The sequence below is a fragment of the Ranitomeya variabilis genome, chromosome 1 (genome assembly GCF_051348905.1).
Source record: "Ranitomeya variabilis isolate aRanVar5 chromosome 1, aRanVar5.hap1, whole genome shotgun sequence".
Taxonomy (NCBI): Eukaryota; Metazoa; Chordata; class Amphibia; order Anura; family Dendrobatidae; genus Ranitomeya; species Ranitomeya variabilis.
Window position 1 is genome coordinate 157,961,896 of NC_135232.1, and position 23,313 is coordinate 157,985,208.

Sequence of the window (23,313 nt, forward strand, 5' to 3'; positions counted from 1 at the left end):
TAGTTTGCAAAAGACAATTGACAACCTGTTACCCTAAACAACAAGGAAAAGAGAAAAGAGAAGAAATGTTTATAGGGACCTTGAGGACAAATCACTAAGACAGATGGTGTATGTACTATAATACCGGCATATCAAATATCGTAAAAGGATAAGGTAGAAATGTTCTTAGCTTATTTTGTTACACTGGTGAGGATAAGAAGGATTCCCGATGAAACCATTTCTCAGCCACTTTGTTAGCTGCCTCTTGTGTATGGGCTATCAGGAGTTCCATCTGTGAACTCTAGCCACCTCCCCAAACCATTCCTCTAGCGAAGGTGGGTCTAAAGACTTCCAGTGTCGTGGAATTACGACTTTAGTGGCCTGAAGAAGGTGCCTCAATAACAATTTCTTGAAAGCATGCTTAGGCATGAGAAACAAATAGTAGAATTGCTTCTGGGCTTTTAGGGATTGACACCCCCGTCATTTCTTTAAATGCTTTAAGAACACCCTCCCAGAAGGCCGCCAAGGCCGGGCATGCCCACCATATATGCGACATCGAACCCACATGGGCCCCACATCACCCTCACAAGTTGGATACTCTCCGGGAACCATTTATGTAAGACCAAGAGAACACGATACCCTCTAGATACTATTTTATAACAAGTTGGCTAAATTAGATTTATGAGAGAGATGGAAACATTTATACCATGGTTCTCTTGTAAAGGATTGACGGACCTCCATTTCCCATGCTTTATAAAAAGGGGGAAGCCTATCCGGAGTACTATCCAATAGAAACTTATAGATAACGGATATTGCCTTTACAGGGTTAGTGGGAGCCATACATAGGGATTCAAACGAAGAAAGGGGGCACACCCATTCAAAATGATTGGCAAATGTAGAGAAAAAATGCACTAGTAGCATATATTCAAAAGAATATCTCGCTTTCTGTGGACGATGAAATAGAATAACTGAGAGGGGAAGCAATACACCCTCAGGACCCACAAGATAAAGAAGCAAGGGGTTTCTCTTGGAGCTACCCAGAAAAAGGCTTGAGGAGTCACCGGATGGGAATTTTGAGTTATCTGTTATGTGGGATAACGGTCCTAATGGGTCAATTAGAATTCCCTTTATACTGGGAATGTGGATAGTGTTTGCCTGAGACTAAATGGAATAAAGATGTTATTTCGGACCAAAATAGGCCAAGTCCATGGTAGAGTGGAAACTGATGTATGACAAGACTCATAGGCCATATGAACCCACAGTTTAGATTCTCTGCAGTGCAGAATATCTAAGATTCTTGCATGGGCGGATGCAAGATAGTATTTTCGGCAGTGTGGCATGCCTATACCTCCAAATCATTTGGAAGCACCAAAGCAGTATTATGAATTCTTGGATGCCCCGCCGACCAAACAAATTGGCTGAATTTACTTTGGACCCTCATCCAGAAGGAGGATGGGATATAGGTCGGGATAGTTTGTAGTAAATACAAAAGTCTAGGCAATACAGTCATTTTGAGGATGTTAAAGTTCAAGTCAAACAACTCTGATAAATCTGCCGAAATAAGGGTGGGGGAGTGCCTAGTTTGACTTCTTATCTTAAGTCACTTGGCAAGTCTTGTTAATAGATCGATATTGCCTTTTTGGATTGCTGCATCCAGTGGCTTTTGAGTTTCTGTTCTCTTCCTTTCTCAAAAGGCTATTTATTTTTTATTTTATATAAATGTGTTTTTTTTTTTTATGCCCTCTCTTTAGTATTGTGCTGTTGTTAAGTCGGAAACAGGCTCTGGAAGAGTTAAAGCAGTCAGTTCAGCACCTCAAGTGTACAGAAACCAAGTTATCTGCTCAGAAGGAGCTGCTTGATCAGAAGGTTCAAGAGAATGAAGGGAAGGAACCCCCTCCTGTAGTAAATTATGAAGAAGATGCCAGATCGGTCACTTCTATGGTAAGCGGCTTTGTTTAATTCAGCCATGTTAATCGTTGTAGAAGTGTGTGGACAGGTGCAGAGTGGTCCATAGGACTCTTGTGTTTACGTTCTCCAGTATTAACGTTATACTGGTAAATCATATTGGTAAGGTACCCTCATTGCCTGTGTAGCATAGCTGTAAATGCAGTACACTGAACATTTTCCCCCGCTCCCCAATTCTAGGCACCTCCAGGGTCATTATAGCCAACCATTTGCTCAATGCAGGATTCAATAAACCATCTCAGACAGATGTCTGTCCAGCCTCTTCTCGATGACTTCCATTGAAGGAGAACTCACCACCTCTCGTGGCAGCCTGTTCCACTCATTGATCACCCTCACTGTCAAAAAGTTTTTTTTTTCTAATATCTAATCTGTGTCTCCTCCCTTTCAGTTTGATTCCATTGCTTCTCGTGTTTCCATGTGCAAATGAGAATAAAGATGATCCCTCTACATTGTGACATTCTGTCAGATATTTGTAGACGGCTACTTAGTCTCCTCTTAGCCTTCTTTTTTGCAAGCTAAACATTCCCAGATCCTTTAACCGTTCCTAGTAGGACATACTTAGCAGTCTGCTCACCATCCTGGTAGCTCTTCTCTGAACTTCCTCTAGGTTGGTCCATATGGCTGTGGTTGAATTGTGGGCCTTGTCCTTTTACCTTTATATTATGTAATATGTGTGTAGTTCTAAAACATGAACAATAAATTATATATTTATTTTATAATCAAAAGGTTTTAGTACAGGAGAAAAAAAAAGCTTGAAACCATATAGATATGATCTTTTCTGACCTTTTTACATTGAAAAGTATTGCAGGTGGGCCAAAGTAATGTCCTATGTACCAAGCCTCTGCACCATATTCTGCAGCAGGGTGCGCGCTCTCGCATCACAAAGTGAAGGCCCATTTACACATGATGATTTCCATGGTTGGGCTCCATACCGTACCATGGTTTACAATATGTGAAAACGACTCTCCTCTGAATGGGCTGACATGCAATAAAAGACATCGCCTATGGACTAGAGTGTTCTTGTTTCTGGAAAACGTCTGACCAGATATGTTAAGTCTCCTGCATGTATTGAGCTCTAGACTAATTGTCTGTGACGGATATCTAAGGCTCACATTAGTGTTTGAGTCTGCAGCGTGGTGCTGCGGACTTGTTTCCTTAAGCTCTGGCTACTTCCGCTTGCGTCCTGCGTACCGATCTTTAACACTGTGTATGCAGGGACATGCATTGTATGCGGATGTGTCCTCGTTCGTCGTTTTGACGTGCCCGCCGAATGCAAGAAAATGCAAACTGTTGCGTTCGGAGAGCACTTCAAAATGACGCACGCAGACGCATCCACATACAACGCATGTCCCTGCATACACAGTGTTAAAGATAGGTATGCAGGACGCATGCGGAAGTAGGCGGAGCTTAAAAGAAAGCAGTCCGCAGTACCACGGACTCGAACGCTAATGTGAACCCGGCCTGCGTCTATGGGCAGGTGAGCAGCTCTGGATTGTTCCGTATGATCTAGAGCGCAGGAGTGGCCACGTGAAGCATTTCTCACAAACTGCAGTGCGTGTTTAACATTCGCAGCATGTCAATTCCTCTTGTGGGTGTGCTGAGGTTTATATGTGGATGTCCCCATAAACTAGCATGAGATACAGAGGATCTCAAGTAAAAACTCAAGCATTTATAGTGTTTTTCCACTGACTCTCAATAAACTTTTGTCAATGCCATGTACCAGGAAGTATCAAAAACAAAACCGCTTTATTTAATCCATGACACACCAAAGAGACAAAGGTACAGCACCAAAGACGCAATAAAAACGCATGTAATAGGTGCAGAAATGCTGCAACATCATAAACTCTCCAATAACTCATCATGGGAACATAACCAAACGGTATAGATCGGCGCTGGTTCGTAGATCTATTTGACACCTTATTTGAGCACGTTCATCACTAGAGATGAGCGACTTTGATCTGGTCAGGGCTGACTTGGCAAGCTGTAGCACTTGCCGAATAAGTTGCAGAGGGAACCCGGATACATGGAGCGTGCCGGCTCGTCAGCTGTCCGGTGCCGCAGCTGCATGTGTCGCGGCTGTGTGACAAGCACGGCTCATATATGGATGGACAGCCTGTGTGTTGGGCTCTCCATGCATGTGCTGTGACAGTAACACAGCTGCGACACTTGCAGCTGCGGCACCGGACACCTGACCAGCCGGCTCTCTCCATGTATCCGGGTTTCCTCTGCAGCTTATTCGGCAAGTGCTATAGCTTGCCAAGTCAGCCCTGACCCGATCAAAGTCGCTCATCACTACTCATCACTAGTCACTATATTTAATGCTGTTTTAGGAACTAAGGAGATTATTTTTGATAAATGACATTTATTGGAGGGCTGTGGTTTCCGCTACCTTTTGCATATTTGGTATTGCCACGTTCATAAAAGTCCGATCTGTGAAAATGTTATATTATTCAATCAATAACGTAAAGGGAAGAAAAGCCAGAATTATCTCTCTTCCTGTTTGTACTCCTCCCAAAATTGCAATATCAATTGCAAAAACGATGCAACATTTTTAATGAAACCCATTTGCCAAAAAATGGTTAGCCCCAAATCCATGCATTTAAGAATAAGGATTTGCAGATATGTTCTACAAACTCTTTATATTTCCGTATCGCTAAAGAGTTAGTAAAGGTTTGCTAAGCACAGGAAAGACAGTATTAACCCCTTCATGACCCAGCCTATTTTGGCCTTAATGACCTTGCCATTTTTTGCAATTCTGACCAGTGTCCCTTTATGAGGTAATAACTCAGGAACGCTTCAACGGATCCTTGTGGTTCTGAGATTGTTTTTTCCTGACATATTGGGCTTCATGTTAGTGGTAAATTTAGGTTGATAATTTCTGAGTTTATTTGTGAAAAAAACGGAAACTTGGCGAAAATTTTGAAAATTTTGCAATTTTCACATTTTGAATTTTTATTCTGTTAAACCAGAGAGTTATGTGACACAAAATAGTTAATAAATAACATTTCCCACATGTCTACTTTACATCAGCACAATTTTGGAAACAAATTTTTTTTTTTGCTAGGAAGTTATAAGGGTTAAAATTTGACCAGTGATTTCTCATTTTTACAACAAAATTTACAAAACCATTTTTTTTAGGGACCACCTCACATTTGAAGTCAGTTTGAGGGTTCTATATGGCTGAAAATACCCAAAAGTGACACCATTCTAAAAACTGCACCCCTCAAGGTGCTCCAAACCACATTCAAGAAGTTTATTAACCCTTCAGGTGTTTCACAGCAGCAGAAGCAACAAGGAGGGGAAAAATTAACATTTAACTTTTTAGTCAAAAAATGATCTTTTAGCAACAATTTTTTTATTTTCCCAAGGGTAAAAGGAGAAACTGGACCACGAATGTTGTTGTCCAATTTGTCCTCAGTACGCTGATACCTCATATGTGGGGGTAAACCACTGTTTGGGCGCACGGCAGGGCTCGGAAGGGAAGGAGCACCATTTTACTTTTTGAATGAAAAATTGGCTCCAATCTTTAGCGGACACCATGTCGCGTTTGGAGAGCCCCCGTGTGCCTAAACATTGGAGCTCCCCCACAAGTGACCCCATTTTGGAAACTAGACCCCCCAAGGAACTTATCTAGAAGCATAGTGAGCACTTTAAACCCCCAGGTGCTTCACAAATTAATCCGTAAAAATGAAAAAGTACTTTTTTTTCACACAAAATTTCTTTTAGCCTCAATTTTTTCATTTTCACATGGGCAACAGGATAAAATGGATCCTAAAATTTGTTGGGCAATTTCTCCTGAGTATGCCGATACCTCATATGTGGGGGTAAACCACTGTTTGGGTGCACGGCAAGGCTTGGAAGGGAAGGCGCGCCATTTGACTTTTTGAATGGAAAATTAGCTCCAATCGTTAGTGGACAACATGTTGCGTTCGGAGAGCCCCTGTGTGCCTAAACATTGGAGCTCCCCTACAAGTGACCCCATTTTGGAAACTAGACCCCACAAGGAACTAATCTAGATGTATAGTGAGCACTTAAAACCCCCAGGTGCTTCACAGAAGTTTATAACGCAGAGCCATGAAAATAAAAAAATATTTTTCTTTCCTCAAAAATGATTTTTAGCCCGGAGTTTTTTATTTTCCCAAGGATAATAGGAGAAATTGGACCCCAAATGTTGTTGTCCAGTTTGTCCTGAGTACGATGATACCCCATATGTGGGGGTAAACCACTGTTTGGGCGCACGGCAGGGCTCAGAAGGGAAGGCATGCCATTTGGCTTTTTGAATGGAAAATTAGCTTCAATCATTAGCGGACACCATGTCACGTTTGGAGAGCCCTTGTGTGCCTAAACATTGGAGCTCCCGCACAAGTGACCCCATTTCGGAAACTAGACCTCCCAAGGAACTAATCTAGATGTGTGGTGAGCACTTTGAACCCTCAAGTGCTTCACAGAAGTTTATAACGCAGAGCCATGAAAATAAAAAATTATTTTTCTTTCCTCAAAAATGATTTTTTAACCCACAATTTTTTATTTTCCCAAGGGTAACAGGAGAAATTGGACCCCAAAAGTTGTTGTGCAGTTTCTCCTGAGTATGCTGATACCCCATATGTGGGGGTAAACCACTGTTTTGGCACACGTCGGGGAGCGGAAGGGAAGTAGTGACGTTTTGAAATGCAGACTTTAATGGAATGCTCTGCGGGCGTCACGTTGCATTTGCAGAGCCCCTGATGTGCCTAAACAGTAGGAACTCCCCACAATTTACCCCACTTTGGAAACTAGACCCGCAAGGGAACTTATCTAGATGTGTGGTGAGCACTTTGAACCCCCAAGTGCTTCACAGAAGTTTATAACGCAGAGCCGTGAAAATAAAAAATGTGTTTTCTTTCCTCAAAAATATTTTTTTAGCCCAGAATTTTTTAATTTTCCGAAGGGTAACAGGAAAAATTTGACCCCAAAAGTTGTTGTCCAGTTTCTCCTGAGTACGCTGATACCCCATATGTGGGGGTAAACCACTGTTTGGGCACATGGCGGGGCTTGGAAGGGAAGTAGTGACGATTTGGAATGCAGACTTTGATGGAATGGTCTGCGGGAATCATGTTACGTTTGCAGAGCCCCTGATGTGCCTAAACAGTAGAAACCCCCCCACAAGTGACCCCATTTTGGAAACTAGACCCCCCAAGGAACTTATCTAGATGTGGGGTGAGCACGTTCAACCCCCAAGTGCTTCACATAAGTTTACAACGCAGAGCCGTGAAAATAAAAAATAATTTTTCTTTCCTCCAAAAAAGATGTTTTAGCAAGCAATTGTTTATTTTCACAAGGAGAAATTGGACCTCAATATTTGTTGCTCAGTTTGTTGTGAGTACGCTGATACCTCATATGTGGGGGTAAACCACTGTTTGGGCGCACGTCAGGGCTCGGAAGGGAAGTAGTGACATTTGAAATGCAGACTTTGATGGAATGGTCTGCGGGCGTCACGTTGCATTTGCAGAGCCCCTGATGTGCCTAAACAGTAGAAACACCCCACAAGTGACCCCATTTTGGAAACTAGACCCCAAAAGGATCTTATCTAGATGTGTGGTGAGCACTTTCAACCCCCAAGTGTTTCACATAAGTTTATAACGTAGAGCCGTGAAAATAAAAAATAATTGTTCTTTCCTCAAAATTATGTTTTAGCAAGTAATTTTTTATTTTTGCAAGGGTAACAGGAGAAATTGGACCCCAATATTTGTTGCCCAGTTTGTCCTGAGTATGCTGGTATCCCATATATGGGGGTAAACCACTGTTTGGGCGCACGTCGGGGCTTGGAAGGGAGGGCGCACCATTTGACTTTTTGAACGCAAGATTGGCTGGAATCAATGGTGGCGCCATGTTGAGTTTGGAGACCCCTGATGTGCCTAAACAGTGGAAACCCCTCAATTCTAACTTCAACACTAACCCCAACACACCCCTAACCCTAATCCCAACTGTAGCCATAACCCTAATCACAACCCTAACCCCAACACACCCCTAACCACAACCCTAACCCCAACACACCCGTAACCCTAAATCCAACCCTAATCCTAACCCTAATCCCAACCCTACCCACAACTGTAACCCCAACACAACCCTAACCCTATCCTTAACCCTAACCACAAGCCTAATCTTAACCCTGTTTCCAACCCTAGCCCTAATTCCAACCCTAAGGGTACCATCTCACATAACGATTTACCAACGATCACGACCAACGATACGACCTGGCCGTGATCGTTGGAAAGTCATTGTGTGGTCGCTGGGGAGCTGTCACACAGACCGCTCTCCAGCGACCAACGATGCCAAGGTCCCGGGTAACCAGGGTAAACATCGGGTTACTAAGCGCAGGGCCGCGCTTAGTAACCCGATGTTTACCGTGGTTACCAGCGTAAAAGTAAAAAAAAAAAACGTACATACTCACATTTCGGTGTCCTTCAGGTCCCTTGCCGTCTGCTTCCCACTCTGACTGAGTGCCGCCGTACAGTGAGAGCAGAGCGCAGCGGTGACGTCACTGCTGTGCTGTGCTCTCACTTTCCGGCCAGCAGACAGTCAGAGCGGGAAGCAGACGGCAAGGGACCTGAAGGACACCGAAATGTGAGTATGTACGTTTTTTTTTTTTTTTTTTACTTTTACGCTGGTAACCACAGTAAACATCGGGTTACTAAGCGCGGCCCTGCGCTTAGTAACCCGATGTTTACCCTGGTTACAAGTGAACGCATCACTGGATAGCTGTCACACACAACGATCCAGCGATGACAGCGGGAGATCCAGCGACGAAAGAAAGTTCCAAACGATCTGCTACGACGTACGATTCTCAGCAGGGTCCCTGATCGCTGCTGCGTGTCAGACACAGCGATATCGTATGGATATCGCTGGAACGTCACAGATCGTACCGTCGTAGCGATCAAAGTGCCACTGTGAGACAGTACCCTAACTCTAATTCCAACCCTAACCCTAAGGCTATGTGCCCACTTTGCGAATTCCTGTGAGATTTTTCCACACCATTTTTGAAAAATCCGCAGGTAAAAGGCACTGCGTTTTACCTACGGATTTACAGCGGATTTCCAGTGTTTTTTGTGCGGATTTCACCTGCGGATTCCTATTGAGGAACAGGTGTAAAACGCTGCGGAATCCGCACAAAATTGACATGCTGCGGAAAATACACAGCGTTTCCGCACGGTATTTTCCGCACCATGGGCACAGCGGATTTGGTTTTCCATAGGTGTACATGGTACTGTAAACCTGATGGAAAACTGCTACGAATTCGCAGCGGCCAATCCGCTGCGGATCTGCGGCCGATCCGCGGCGGATCCGCGGCCGATCCGCTGCGGATCCGCGGCAATCCGCTGCGGATTCGCAGCCAAATCCGCACTGTGTGCACATGCCCTAACCCTACCCCTATCCCTACCCCTAATTCTAACCCCAGTTCTAACCCTAACCCTAGCAGAAAAAAAAATATATATATTTTATTTATTTTTATTATTGTCCCTATGGGGGTGATAAAGGGGGGTCATTTACTATTTTTTTTATTTTGATCTCTGTGATAGGCTATATCGCAGTGATCAAAATACATCTGAAACGAATCTGCCAGCTGGCAGATTCGGCGGGCGCAGTGCGCATGCGCCCGCCATATTGGAAGATGGCGGCGCCCAGGGAGAAGCCAGACGGACACCGGGAGGCCCGGTAAGTATGTAGGGGGGTGATCGGATCACGGGGGGGGGACCGGAGCACAGGGAGGGGGGAGCGGACAGGAGGACGGAGGAGCGGACAGGACGACTTAGGGGGGCGGACCACGTAACGGAGCACTGGGGGGGCGATGGGTGGGGTGGGGGCAGATTAGGTTTTCCAGCCATGGCCGATGATATTGCAGCATCGGCCATGGCTGGATTGTAATATTTCACCGTTTTTTGGGGTGAAATATTACAAATCACTCTGATTGGCAGTTTCACTTTCAACAGCCAATCAGAGCGATCGTAGCCACGAGGGGGTGAAGCCACCCCCCCTGGGCTGAAGCACCACTCCCCCTGTTCCTGCAGATCGGGTGAAATTGGAGTTTACCCTTTCACCCGATCTGCAGGAGCGCGATCCCTCCATGACGCATACGCTGCGTCACAGGTCGGATTGGCACCGATTTTCATGACGCAGCGTATGCGTCAAAGGTCGGGAAGGGGTTAAAACAAAGGTTAAATCTCCAGTCTGCTAGCTGCTGCTTTGTTTCCCAGTGCTTTCTGAGTACTAGTCCGGCAGTGGCCCATGCTGTACACACGTGACTGCTGCAGTCTCGCTGCTCTTGGGCAGGCGCATGCATCTGCAGCATGTCATCACTGGGGGACAGTAAGGGGAGATCGCTGGAGCGTCTGTGCTGGAGCGTCTGTGCTGGAGCGTCTGTGCTGGAGCGTCTGTGCTGGAGCGTCTGTGCTGGAGCGTCTGTGCTGGAGCTACGGCGGTTTGAGCAGGTTTATAGATTTGTTTTTATTAGATTCCCGTCCCTTTTTTTTTTTTTAACCCTTACATTAATTTAAAACAGATCACATTTTGTCTTACCCATAATGTTCTAGCTTTTCTCACGTAGACTGTTTTTTTTTTTTTTTAGTTAGTATGGCCATTGTACTTATTTTTCAATCTTTTAAAGGTTTTGATTAATGTAATGATAGCTTTCCTTGTTTTTGTACACTCATCGATCTTCACTTTTTTGCTCGTCATAATCTGTACCTATTACTATATTATGTATCAGGCTTGAAGTTGCAGTATAAACATTTGAGAGGTTACCTAAAATGTACCACTAGGTGGAGCTCTATGTCAAGACATATTTATAGTATTGTTTTACTATTGTTGCTCCATTGTCCTTTTTTTGTCCTATAGTTTGGAAATTAAATAACTCCTAAATAGTAATTAGCATCTAAGCTTTTCTTTCTATTAATATTTTAAATGAGTATTAAAAAGTGTTAAGTATCATATTTCACAAACATTTCTTGCATTTTGTCTTCAATGTTCAGCCAATTTTTCCACTTTTACTCTCAGCCTGGTGCTTGGAACATATTCTTAGCTTCTGATCACATCTGCATCTTAGGTGCTGTTAAAACAATCCATCATTTGTGCCAGAAGCTATTTTTCCAGAAAGATGACGGACTCCATAATGGAAACCTGATGAACCCCATTACAGTGAATGTGGTCAGTCTGTGCTGTTTGTGCCCATCATGTGAAACTCCATCTCCTACTTGAATTCTGTGTTTCTGTTACTAGAATAGAACAGAAAAACAGATGTGAACTTAGCCTTACACAATGATATCCGTACACAGAGATATAAGGTTACATGCAGCCCATAAAGGTCTAGAGAGATGGGAGGTGGTGGAGGCAGAAACTGCTGGAGGGCAGACTGAAGCAAGAGAGGCATAGAAACGTGCCTGCAGCTTTTAGTAATTGCTGTACCTCACTGCAGTGTTAGATTCACAGCTACACTGCTCAGTACTGCTGAAAAATGGTCTTAATGCTGCTCCTGCTGGAGGGAGTGTTCTACTGAGAGACAGAGAAGAGCTGATCCTGCTCCCCTGTGTGAACGTTGAATAGGAGGTCCAGGTCTCCTTCCACTCGCGATCCGAATGCAGGGAAAAGTAACAAAAATGATGTCTAATGAGGGGAAATGCTATACAGTACACTGTTACATGGTGGGCAGGAGTAGTGTTATTCCTTATGGACACGCACTATAGGTACCCTGCTATTGACAGTTAGTCTTAAAGCATTGTTCACATGTTGGCAGCGTAGCTCCCCTGCTTCCTGAGCTTGTCAGGGTTAGCAGGTTTATACAGGGCTTTCTATTCTATAGGCTGTGTGTATGGGCATAGCCCAGTGTTTTGCTGACCTTGAACCATTAATGATCTTTTCAGGCACTGCTGGGATGAAAGCATAATTATAATTTGTATATATTTCTGGGTTTTGATCTCTGCCTGGAAATAAATTGTCTCTTAGAGAACAGCATTTGGACTGGTCTGATACAGCAATGGCCGTACGCCTGTCGTTTCAGCCTTCCCTAGCCTGGCAGGAATAATCTTTCCATTTTACCTCTACACTTGACTTCACATCCATTTCACCCAGGTTATGCTGGTTGTAAAAAGAGGAGATTTAAAAATAGAAAAAAAAAAAAAAATATATATATATATATATGCCTTTGAGTGCGGCTGTAGGAAAGGAGAATAAAAAAGAAACGGAAAGAAATAAAATTTACTGGTTTTAATCAACTTATGATGTTCCCCATCTTATTTCTTTTTTAATGTTTGTCAAGATGGAAACGCTGGCCATAAACCAGCTGCTGACCCCTTTATCCGCAGGCAATGAAGGCCATCTCTCTCTAGAGCCACCGATGACAGATGCCCGTTTGTGCTTTTTACATTCGGCACATTTACATGTCGGTAAAATCAGTGCCTGCATTTGACATCCATTCCGGTCTGTTTTTCATATTGTACTTTTATCTTGGCTTCGGTGACATTGAAAGTAAATTGTATCTAGTCCTGGAAGTGTCCTTACAGTCATTACTGTCCAGACCGATTAAGGGTCTGATTGCTGAAGACAAGCGGGACTCCTTTTCATGCCGCTATAAATTGCTTCACTCGCTTTGTCCTTTCCGTGATTATGGCACAGCGTATTTATGGTCAGATTCATGTTAGAAAGTTTACTGACTTTCACTACAGATTGTAGATACTGACTTCTTTAGAAGTGTTAGGCTATGTGCACACGTAAGCGGGATCTCTGCAGATTTTTCCGCACCCATTTTTGTAAATCCGCAGGTAAACCGCACTGCGGATTTACTGCGGAATTACCTCGGTTTTTGTGCGGATTGCACCTGCGGTTTTACACCTGCGGATTCCTATTATGGAGCAGGTGTAAACCACAGCGGAATCCGCACAAAGAATTGACATGCTGCGGAATGTAACCCTCTGCGTTTCCTTGAGTTTTTTTCCGCAGCATGTGCACTGCGGATTTTATTTTCCATAGGTTTACATGGTACTGTAAACGCATGGAAAACTGCTGCAGATCCACAGTGTCAAAACCGCTGCGGATCCGCAGCAAATTCCGCAGCGTGTGCACAGACCCTTAAAGCACCACTCCAGCTAATGCCTGTTGTGTCCGGCGCCATTCTTCCCCGGTACAGAGAGGATTCAGCCGCCTCTGCTGATGCGACGTGGCGGGACTTCCAGCATCATTCTGACTGACAGCCGGCTGCCCCAGTTAGGCAGCAGGGATCCGGCTGTGAATCAGAATGACACCGAAAGTCCCGCCCCGTTGACAGAGCGGAACAGAAGCCTCTGCCCTGCGGACGTGATCTCGGCAGAGGCTTCTGAATTCCCGGCAGGAGCGGTCGGTACTGGATACAACAGGCCGGTAAACTGTAATTACCTGCCTGTTAGTACTTGGGTACATTTTTTTTTTTGTTGTAAAATATTGTATACCTCCTTTAAAATATTTGTACAATGTAGAGTTGTGCTGCCTTTGCTTTCATTTTTACTGGTTCTATGATAAATATCTTTTGTGATGCTCTTCGTCTGGTCTTGAAAAATTCCATTATTTATTTGTTAATGCATGCTGCAAAATTTTGACCGCTAAACAGGAGCTGCAAAATGATGAAAAAAACATAAGTTTTACCAAAGTATAAGGCTGTTCTGTCAGAATTCATTTTATTTTTGACAGATAGAATGGAGAGCTAAATAATCAGCCAAATAATTTGGCCATCTTATGACCTTGTGATTATCCAAAAATGTGCAATTCCACAATTTTTTTTTTTTTTTTAATTTACCATTTTCACTATATGGTAAAACTGACCTTGCAATATGATTCTCCAGGTCAGTGTAAGTACACAGATATCAAACGTGTAGGTTATGTCGCCATTTTCCGAGCCCTGTAGCGTTTTCATTTTTCGGAAACTTGGGCTGTGTGAAGGCTTATTTTTTGTGCCTTGAACTGATGTTTATATTGATACTGCTTTGCGGTAGATACCGACTCTTAAAATCTAATATATAAAGCTGAATGTGTGTGTGTGTGTATGTATGTATGTATGTATGTATGTCCGGGATTGGCATCTGAACCGTAGCAGCTACAGCCACAAAATTTTGCACAGTCACACGTCTGGACCCCGAGAGCGTCATAGGCTATGTTGTGAGGTGAAATTTTAACCCCGCGCTTTCCAATTCACCAAACAATTTTGCCCCTATCTACATAATGGGGAAAAAGTGAAAGGAAAAGTGTTGGAGGCGTCGCAGCTACAGGCACAAAATTTTGCACAGTCACACGTCTGGACCCTGAGAGCGTCAAAGCTATATTGTGAGGTGAAATTTTAACCCCGCGCTTTCCAAGTCACCAAACAATTTTGCCCCTATCTACATAATGGGGAAAAAATGAAAGGAAAAGTGTTGGAGGCAAATTAACAGCTGCCAGATGTGAACAAGGGGGACTTAAAGAATGACAGCGATGGCACCAAAGAGTATATACTGTACAGTTGCTAAGGTGGGGCCCCAACATGGGATAATCACACCACCACGGGGATATGAACACACACACAAAATGCGCCACACACTACCACGTGCTCGAACACATATACCACCCTCAGTGCACATTTCACCACACATACACCAACCTCGCCACATAAAAGTAGAAACACAAAAGTCGCCGCTCAAAACTCGCCACGCGCAAAACTCTCCACATGCAAAACTCGCCACACGTGCAAAACTCGCCACACGCAAAACTTGCACACGCAGAAAAATTGCCACACGCAGAAAAATTGCCACATGCACAAAAGTTGCAACACATGCAAAAGTTGCCTCACACAAAACTTGCACATACTCAAAAGGCACCACACATAAAACTCGCCACGCGCAAAACTCGCCATGCGCAAAACTTGCTGCACACAACTTGCTACACTAACCTGTCACATGCAACTCGACACACAAAAAGTTGCTACACGCATGTCGCCACACAAAACTCATCTCACAAAAGTCCCTACATGCATGTCGCCACACGCAACTCAACACACACAACTTGACACACGAAACTCGCCCTAAAACACACACAAGTCTGGTATCCTTCAAAAATAAAAATCTGATTAATAAGCAGACAAACTACAAGAGCAACAAATGTACCATATAGGAATCCGGCAGCTGTCAGTCACATGACCAGTCTATTATGTGTATGTGTGAGCTAATATATACTGCCAGGGGGTGGGCTTACTGTTGGCTGGGGATTTATCAGGCTGCCATTTTAGCTTACAAATACTGAGGTAAAAATACTGACCAAATAACGTGTGAACGAGGGCTAATACAGGAGGAGATGGCATACAGCTATATACTATATACAGGAGATGACACACAGGTATATACTATTTACAGGGGAGATGACACACAGGTATATACTATATACAGGAGGAGATGACACACAGATATATACTATATACAGGAGAGATGACACACAGGTATATACTATATAGAGGAGGAGATGACATACAGGTACATACTACATACAGGAGGAGATGACATACAGGTATATACTATATACAGGAGGAGATGACACACAGGTATATACTATATACAGGAGCAGATTACCTACAGGTATATAGTATATACAGGAGGAGATGACACAGGTATATGCTATGTATAGGAGGAGATGACATACAGGTATATACTATATACAGGAGATGACACACAGATATATACTATATATAGGTGAGATGACACACAGGTATATACTATATACAGGAGATTACATACAGGTATATCTAATATATAAAGCTGAATGTGTGTATGTATGTATGTGTGTATGTCCGGGATTGGCATCTGTACCGTCGCAGCTACAGCCACAAAATTTTGCACAGTCACACGTCTGGACCCCGAGAGCGTCATAGGCTATGTTGTGAGGTGAAATTTTAACCCCGCGCGTTCCAATTCACCAAACAATTTTGCCCCTATCTACATAATGGGGAAAAAGTGAAGGGAAAAGTGTTGGAGGAAAATTGACAGCTGCCAGATGTGAACAATGAGGACTTAAAGAATGAGAGCGATGGCGACAAAGAGTATATACCGTACAGTTGCTAAGGTGGGGCCCCGACATGGGATACTCACCACACACGGGGATATGAACACAAACACAAAATGCGCCACACACTACCACGTGCTTGAACACATATACCACCCTCAGCACACATTTCACCACACACACACACCAACCTCGCCACATAAAAGTCGAAACACAAAAGTCACCACTCAAAACTCGCTACATGCAAAACTCGCCATATGCAAAACTAGGCTCACGCAAAACTCGCCACACGTGCAAAACTCACCTCATGGAAAACTCACCTCATGCAAAACTTGCACACACAGAAAAATTGCCACATGTACAAAAGTTGCACCACATGCAAAAGTTGCCTCACACAAAACTTGCACATACTCAAAATGCACCACACATAAAACTCGCCACGCGCAAAACTCGCCATGCACAAATCTTGCTGCACACAACTTGCTACACTAACCTGTCACATGCAACTCAACACACAAAATGTTGCTACACGCATGTCGCCACACAAAACTCATCTCACAAAAGTCGCTACATGCATGTCGCCACACGCAACTCAACACACACAACTTGACACATAAAACTCGCCCTAAAACACACACAAGTCTGGTATTGTCCTTCAAAAATAAAAATCTGATTAATAAGCAAACTACAAGAGCAACAAATGTACCATATAGGAAATACGGCAGCTGTCAGTCACATGACCTGTCTATTATGTGTATGTGTGAGCTAATATATACTGCCAGGGGGGAGGGCTTCCTGTTGGCTGGGGATTTATCAGGCTGCCAATAGCAACCAATCACAGCTCAGCTTCTATTTTGCTACAGTTAATTAACCTGAGCTCTGATTGGTTAATATAGGCAACAAAGACATTCTCAGTATAACAAAGCTAATATATGTTGTGAAATGCTTCTATTTGCTTAGTTTTTGCCTTTTAATAATTACATTTCTATCTATTTGTTTTGTGGTTTTTGTGTGCAGAATAAATTTTTGTTAACACATTCTATTTTGCTAACAGCAGTCATTAACCCGGGCGAAGCCGGGTAGTACAGCTAGTATGTAATAAATTAGGTTGAGTAGTTCAGTGCAGGATGTGCTGTAAATGTTTTCAGAATTTGGGAAGGTTATGAATAGTCCTATAAATGTCAGTTCTGTTTCTGATATAAGGATCTTGGCTTTTAGTTGGAATGAATCTGTGCTGCACTTTATGCACATGCACAGCACCGCTGCCCAGGTCTCTGTGTTTTGGCTGCAGCGGTGATGTCACTCCGACAGCGTACATCACCACTGCATCCAGTCACTGAGCTTGGTGGATTTCTATCTTGGTACCGCCGATGAGCTCAGTGATTAGCTACAGTGGTGATGTGAGCGGTTAACAGGACGTTAGCACTGCAGCAGCACATAGCCGACTTGGACCTGGGGAGGGTGATTATCTGATTTTTGTTATTTTAGTGTTTGGTGTCCACTTTACTGAAAGTGGAAAAAAACCTTTCATCAAGAACTTACAATACAAGAGAACTGTTTAAAATGTGGCCTTGGATGCATTAATTAATTAATTAATTCATTCATCCATTCATTTGCAATTAATAACAGATGCTGCTGCGATTCCTAGTGACAATCGGAGTATTTGTAGCCTTGTCCGCATGCACCATAGGAGTCACCATCTTGTATATAACAATACTGGACTTGCATTGCAGTAGAACTTGTCTCATCCAACTTCTTTAGACCGAGTCGGCTCAAATAAATTACATTTTGTGGATGAAGTAGTTTTTTTTTCATAAATAAAAAGTGTGACTTGTATTGGGGCCACATAGGTTTGTGTAGCAGCACTTGAACGCTGCTTATACCGTGTATCATAGGTCTTCCTGCCATCTGTTACACATGAATTCAGCAATTACAAAATATCAGGACCAAGTGGGGAGCACAAAGTCCCTAATGGCCTCCAGAGGTGTACATGTTGGTGTGTTAGTCTAAAGGTACCGTCACATTAAGCGACGCTGCAGCGATATCGACAACGATGCCGATCGCTGCAGCGTCGCTGTGTGGTCGCTGGAGAGCTGTCACACAGAGAGCTCTCCAGCAACCAACGATGCCGAAGTCCCCGGGTAACCAGGGTAAACATCGGGTTACTAAGCGCAGGGCCGCGCTTAGTAACCCGATGTTTACCCTGGTTACCATTGTAAATGTAAAAAAAAAAAAAACAGTACATACTCACCTTCTGATGGCTGTCTGCTTCCCGCACTGACTGTGAGCGCCGGCCGGCCGTAAAGTAAAAGCAGAGCACAGCGGTGACGTCACCGCTGTGCTGTGCTTTACGGCCGGCGCTCAGTCAGTGCGGGAAGCAGACGGCCAGGGACCTGACGGACATCAGAAGGTGAGTATGTACTGTGTTTTTTTTTTTTTTACATTTACAATGGTAACCAGGGTAAATATCGGGTTACTAAGCGCGGCCCTGCGCTTAGTAACCCGATATTTACCCTGGTTACCATTGTAAAACATTGCTGGCATCGTTGCTTTTGCTGTCAAACACGACGATACACGCCGATCTGACGACCAAATAAAGTTCTGGACTTTCAGCAACGACCAGCGATATCACAGCAGGATCCAGATCGCTGCTGCGTGTCAAGCACAACGATATCGCTATCCAGGACGCTGCAACGTCACGGATCGTTGTCGTTATCGTTGCAAAGTCGTTTAGTGTGAAGGTACCTTAAGTCCTCGCAGCCTTCATCTTCCAGTGCTGCCGGTAAGGATGATTTCCCAGGGGTAATTCTGGAATCACCAATGTTTACATTCTTGCAACTGTCCTTATTTTTTTGTTTGATGTCCCATTCGTCTGTGTGTTATTCTATAGACGAAATGCCCTACTATGGACTGGTGACTTCTCTGCCTTTTGTTTGTGTATAGTTTTCATTTTTCTTTTTTTTGGCCTTAGAAAGAATTGATTTTTTTTCTTTGTTAATCTTCCTCCACTTTTCATGAATAATCAGTTATGACCCATTTACCATTTTCTCTTCAGTACTATAGGGTTGCCTAAGGGAATTGATTACTTATTGATCATGTACTCACAGGCTTGTTGTGAGTGCAAAATTTCCTTTGTTGCGATGTTTTCATATTTTAAAGGGTTTGCAAAGTTAGAAAATATATTTACCGTATATACTAGAGTATAAGCCGACCCGAGTATAAGCCGAGACCCCTAACTTTGCCACAGAAAAACGGGAAAATGTAATTACTCGAGTATAAGCCTAGGGTGGAAAATGCTGCAGCTACCGGTAAATGTCAAAAATAAAAATAAATACCAATAAAAGTAAAATTAATTGAGACATCAGTAGGTTAAATGTTTTTGAATATCCATATTGAACCAGGAGCTCAATACAGTTCATGATGGGCCCCATAAGATGCTCCATACAAATATATTCCCCATACAAATATATTCCCCATATAATCCTGCACAAATGCTGATTATGGCCCCAGAAGATGCTCCATAGAGATATTTGCCTCATATGCTGTTGCTGCGATTAAAAAAAAAATATATAAAAATCACATACTCACCTCTCGCCGCTCAGGCCCCAGCACTTGCAATATTCACCTGTGCCCGTTCCACTGTGCGCACTAACCACGCCATCACGCCCTCTGACCTGGGCGTCACAGCAGAGGATGCGGAAGACGGAGCTGCGCCCGACGGTGGAACGAAGACATGTGAATATCGCGCAATGCTGCTCACCTTCCCAATTATACTCACCTGCTCCCGGCGCGGTCCTTGCACCTTCCCTGATGGTCTTCTCCGGGCACTGACAGCTTATTCCAGCGTTGAGCGGTCACCTGTTCCGCTCATTACAGTAATGAATATGCGGCTCAACCTCTATGGGAGTGGAGTCGCATCCATATTCATTACTGTAATGAGCGGTACCCTGTGACCGCTCAACGCTGGAAGAAGCGGTCAGCACCCGGAGAAGACAATCGGAGATGCAAGGACCTTGCCAGGAGCAGGTGAGTATGTCACAGCCACATCTCTCCCTCCCCCGCCGACCCACCTGGGACAATGACTTGAGTATAAGCCGAGAGGGGCACTTAAAAAATTTAAAAAAATGGGCTGAAAATCTCGGCTTATACTCGAGTATATACGGTAAGTTTGCTCTTTTTTGTGAACGCATTTTTTTTTTTTTTAATACAACAATACTAGATTTATTTCATTTATTCCTCCGATGATGCTGCTATCAGTCCTGATGAGACCAGTAGTTCCACAAGCAATCAGTATCAGCATTCACGAATCACAAGTTTACCTTGAAGGGAACCTGTCAGGATTGTGCACAGTAACCTACGGACAGTGTCAGGTCGGCGCCTTACAGATTACGATGAAACCTTGGTTGATGAAATCTGTCTTGTGGTGGTTGTTTTATCTTTATTTTATTTTCAGTTTTGTGTTAATGATATGCTCGTGCTGCGGGGTGGCCTGTGGGGGTCCGTTATGTGGTGCTCTGATTAGGTGTTCTCGGCGATCTCCGAGAGCTGCTACTGTGTAGGTGTGGGCGGTAACATTTGGAGGAGGAATTTTTTTTTTTTCTACAAGAGGATGGCGCCTCAACAATAGTAGCTATTGGATCTCTACACACCGATAGCTGCTACTGAACAACCACGGCCAACACCTACCTGCAGAAGTGGTTTTTTTTTTCCATTATGTACAGGTATTCATTATGCAAACTAGGGGACAGGTCACTGAGGAAGTCTGCATTATAAATACCTAATCAGAGCACCACATGAAGACCCCCCCACAGGCCGCCCCAGAGCACGAGCATATCATTTACTGAAAACTGAAAATAAAGATTAAACAATAACCACAAGACAGATTTCATGTCATCTGATTTTTGCACACCCATTGACTTGAATGGGTTTATCTCATCTAATGCACAAAAGAAACTAGTGCATGCAATTTTTTTTCCACACTCCCAATTCGGTCAGTGTAAGAAATCCCTTATTTGCATGGTCCCTTTGAATAGCATTGGTCCCAGTGCTGTCTGTTTTTCCATGGACAGCACTCGGACCGAAAATACAGCCCTGTGAGCTTGGCCTAATAATTCTGGAATTCTGAATGTGTAATAAAGTTCTTTACTGAGAGTTTGTATTCAGTGATGTTTGCGATCACTTATAAAATTTGTGACCGACAATAAAGCAACACTTAAAAGAAAACAAGACTGAAGTTCTGTCAAATCAATTAATTATACTTTTCCCCTTTATGTCAAATCAATCAGATCCACACAGGCATCATGTAATTGCTTTCCACAAACCATTTATTGAATGCATCTTTCCTTCTTTATACTGGACAGCTGCTCCTGAATTTCCCGGATGCCAATGGCATGTTCGGATAATAAGGAAGAAAGAACCGTTAATGAAAAGTGTAGTAAAATGACAGAAGTAAATTCTACATAGTTCAGACATCTGTACTTCTGTATAATGAACTTTTTTTTTTTTTAATGGACTAGATACTTGCCTTTTTGAAAGTCTATGCACAGTTATAGTTCAGATAGTCTCAATGGATCTCAAACTAAAAACTACAGAATTGACGTGTTGTCATTGTAACTTCCCACATTGCAGTTTATGCCGCAGTCTCTCCTGTGTACTGTACAAGAACTGTGTCAAGCTGTAACTGAATGTATTTTATGTAATTTTCATTCATGTACATTGGTGTGTAAATGTACCATAAGTCTATAATCTAGAATTAACAAGTGGGTACTCTAAGGCTACTTTCACACTAGCGTTAACTGCAATCCGTCACAATGCGTCGTTTTGCAGAAAAACCGCATCCTGCAAAAGTGCTTTTCTCCATTGGCTAACATTACGCGACGGATTGCCACACGTCGCAACCGTTGTGCGATAGTTGCGCCGTGTTGTGGCGGACCGTCGGCATAAAAAAACGCTACATGTAACGTTTTTTGCCGCCGACGGTCCGCTTTTTCCGACCGCGCATGCGTGGCCGGAACTCCGCCCCCACCTCCCCGCACCTCACAATGGGGCAGCGGATGCGCTGGAAAAATGCATCCGCTGCCCCCGTTGTTCGGCGGAGACAGCGCTAGCGTCGGTGACCTCGGCCCGACGCACTGCGACGGGCTGAGCCCGACGCTAGTGTGAAAGTAGCCTAAGCTGTTAGGTTTATTCATTTGCAGGGTGGGTGAATAGTAGTAGGTGTAGACGTGAATTACTGCAGCACTTTACTTCCTCCCTGCTTATATGGAGGAGGCAGACTTCATATGTAGACATGTTAATAACAGGGAACCTGTCAGGATTGTGCACAGTAACCTACACACAGTGTCAGGTCGGTGCCGTTATACTGATTACAATGATACCCGGGTTGATGAAATCCGTCTTGTGGTTGTTGTTTAATCTTTATTTTCAGTTTTGAGTTAATGACATGCCCGTGCTCCGGTCGGCCTGTGTATGTGTGGGGGGCTTCATGTGGCGCTCGGATTGGCTATTCATAATGCAGAGTGCTGACGGGTCACTGATCCCTCACTGACTGCTCCCTAGTTTACATAATGAATATTGTGTGCGGTATATTTTGAGGGGGGAACCCTTCTGCAAGCAGGGGTCGGCGGTGGCGCCTGCTCTGCAGCATGGTCGCATATGTAATGTGTTTATAAGTCACTTATTTGCTGTTCTCCTAATATTAAAAAAAAAAGATAGTTTGAAAATGGCGGCAGCCGCTGCTGCTCAGTAGCGGCTTTCGGTGATGCGATAGCTGCTACTGCACCGGTGGCGCTGTCTTGCTACAGACATTTTTTTTAAAAAACCTTTTTAAAACAGATTTTTTTTATTTTTTATTAAGGAATAATTAGGAGAACAGCAAATAAATTCAATATAAACACATTACATATGCATCATCATCATATGCTGGCCCCTGCTTGCAGAAGTTTTTTTTTCTCCAAGATCTATATCTAATATTCATTATGTAAACTAGGGGGCCGTTCAGTGAGGGATTAGTGACCAGTCAGGAGCCATACTGATGAATAGCTAATCAGAGCACCACATGAAGTCCAGTACAGGCCGCCCCCGGAGCACGGGCATATAATTAACTCAAAGCTGACAATAAAGATTAATCAACCACAAGACGGATTTCATCAACCAAGGTATCATTGTAATCGGTGTAACGCCCCCAACCTGACACTCTAGGTTACTGTGCACAGTCCTACAGACAGGTTCCCTTTAATAACTCTTGCACAAACATGGCATTACATGCGGTTTAACTGACCTTAAAAGTTGTTAAAGTACTGTCACTGTATTTCAGTTACAATGACACCGATTCAACCAAGCACA

The 23,313-nt window shown here is 43.6% G+C and overlaps 1 protein-coding gene across 8 annotated transcripts in view; it reads left to right on the forward strand.

Annotated features, from left to right (window-relative positions):
- The window catches only part of FER (FER tyrosine kinase), a 310,990-nt gene that overhangs the window by 95,405 nt on the left and 192,272 nt on the right, over nucleotides 1–23,313 (forward strand). For 6 of the 8 annotated variants that reach the window (XR_013221836.1, XR_013221837.1, XM_077290053.1 and 3 more), the window contains exon 11: nucleotides 1,731–1,920. Coding sequence is in view for 6 of the 8 variants with exons in the window: in XM_077290053.1 (XP_077146168.1) it covers nucleotides 1,731–1,920 (190 nt within the window). In the remaining 2 variants the exon portion in view is untranslated. Of the gene's footprint in view, nucleotides 1–1,730; nucleotides 1,921–2,124; nucleotides 2,392–23,313 lie in introns of those variants that run through there. The other 2 variants (XM_077290086.1, XM_077290095.1) reach the window with 1 other exon arrangement.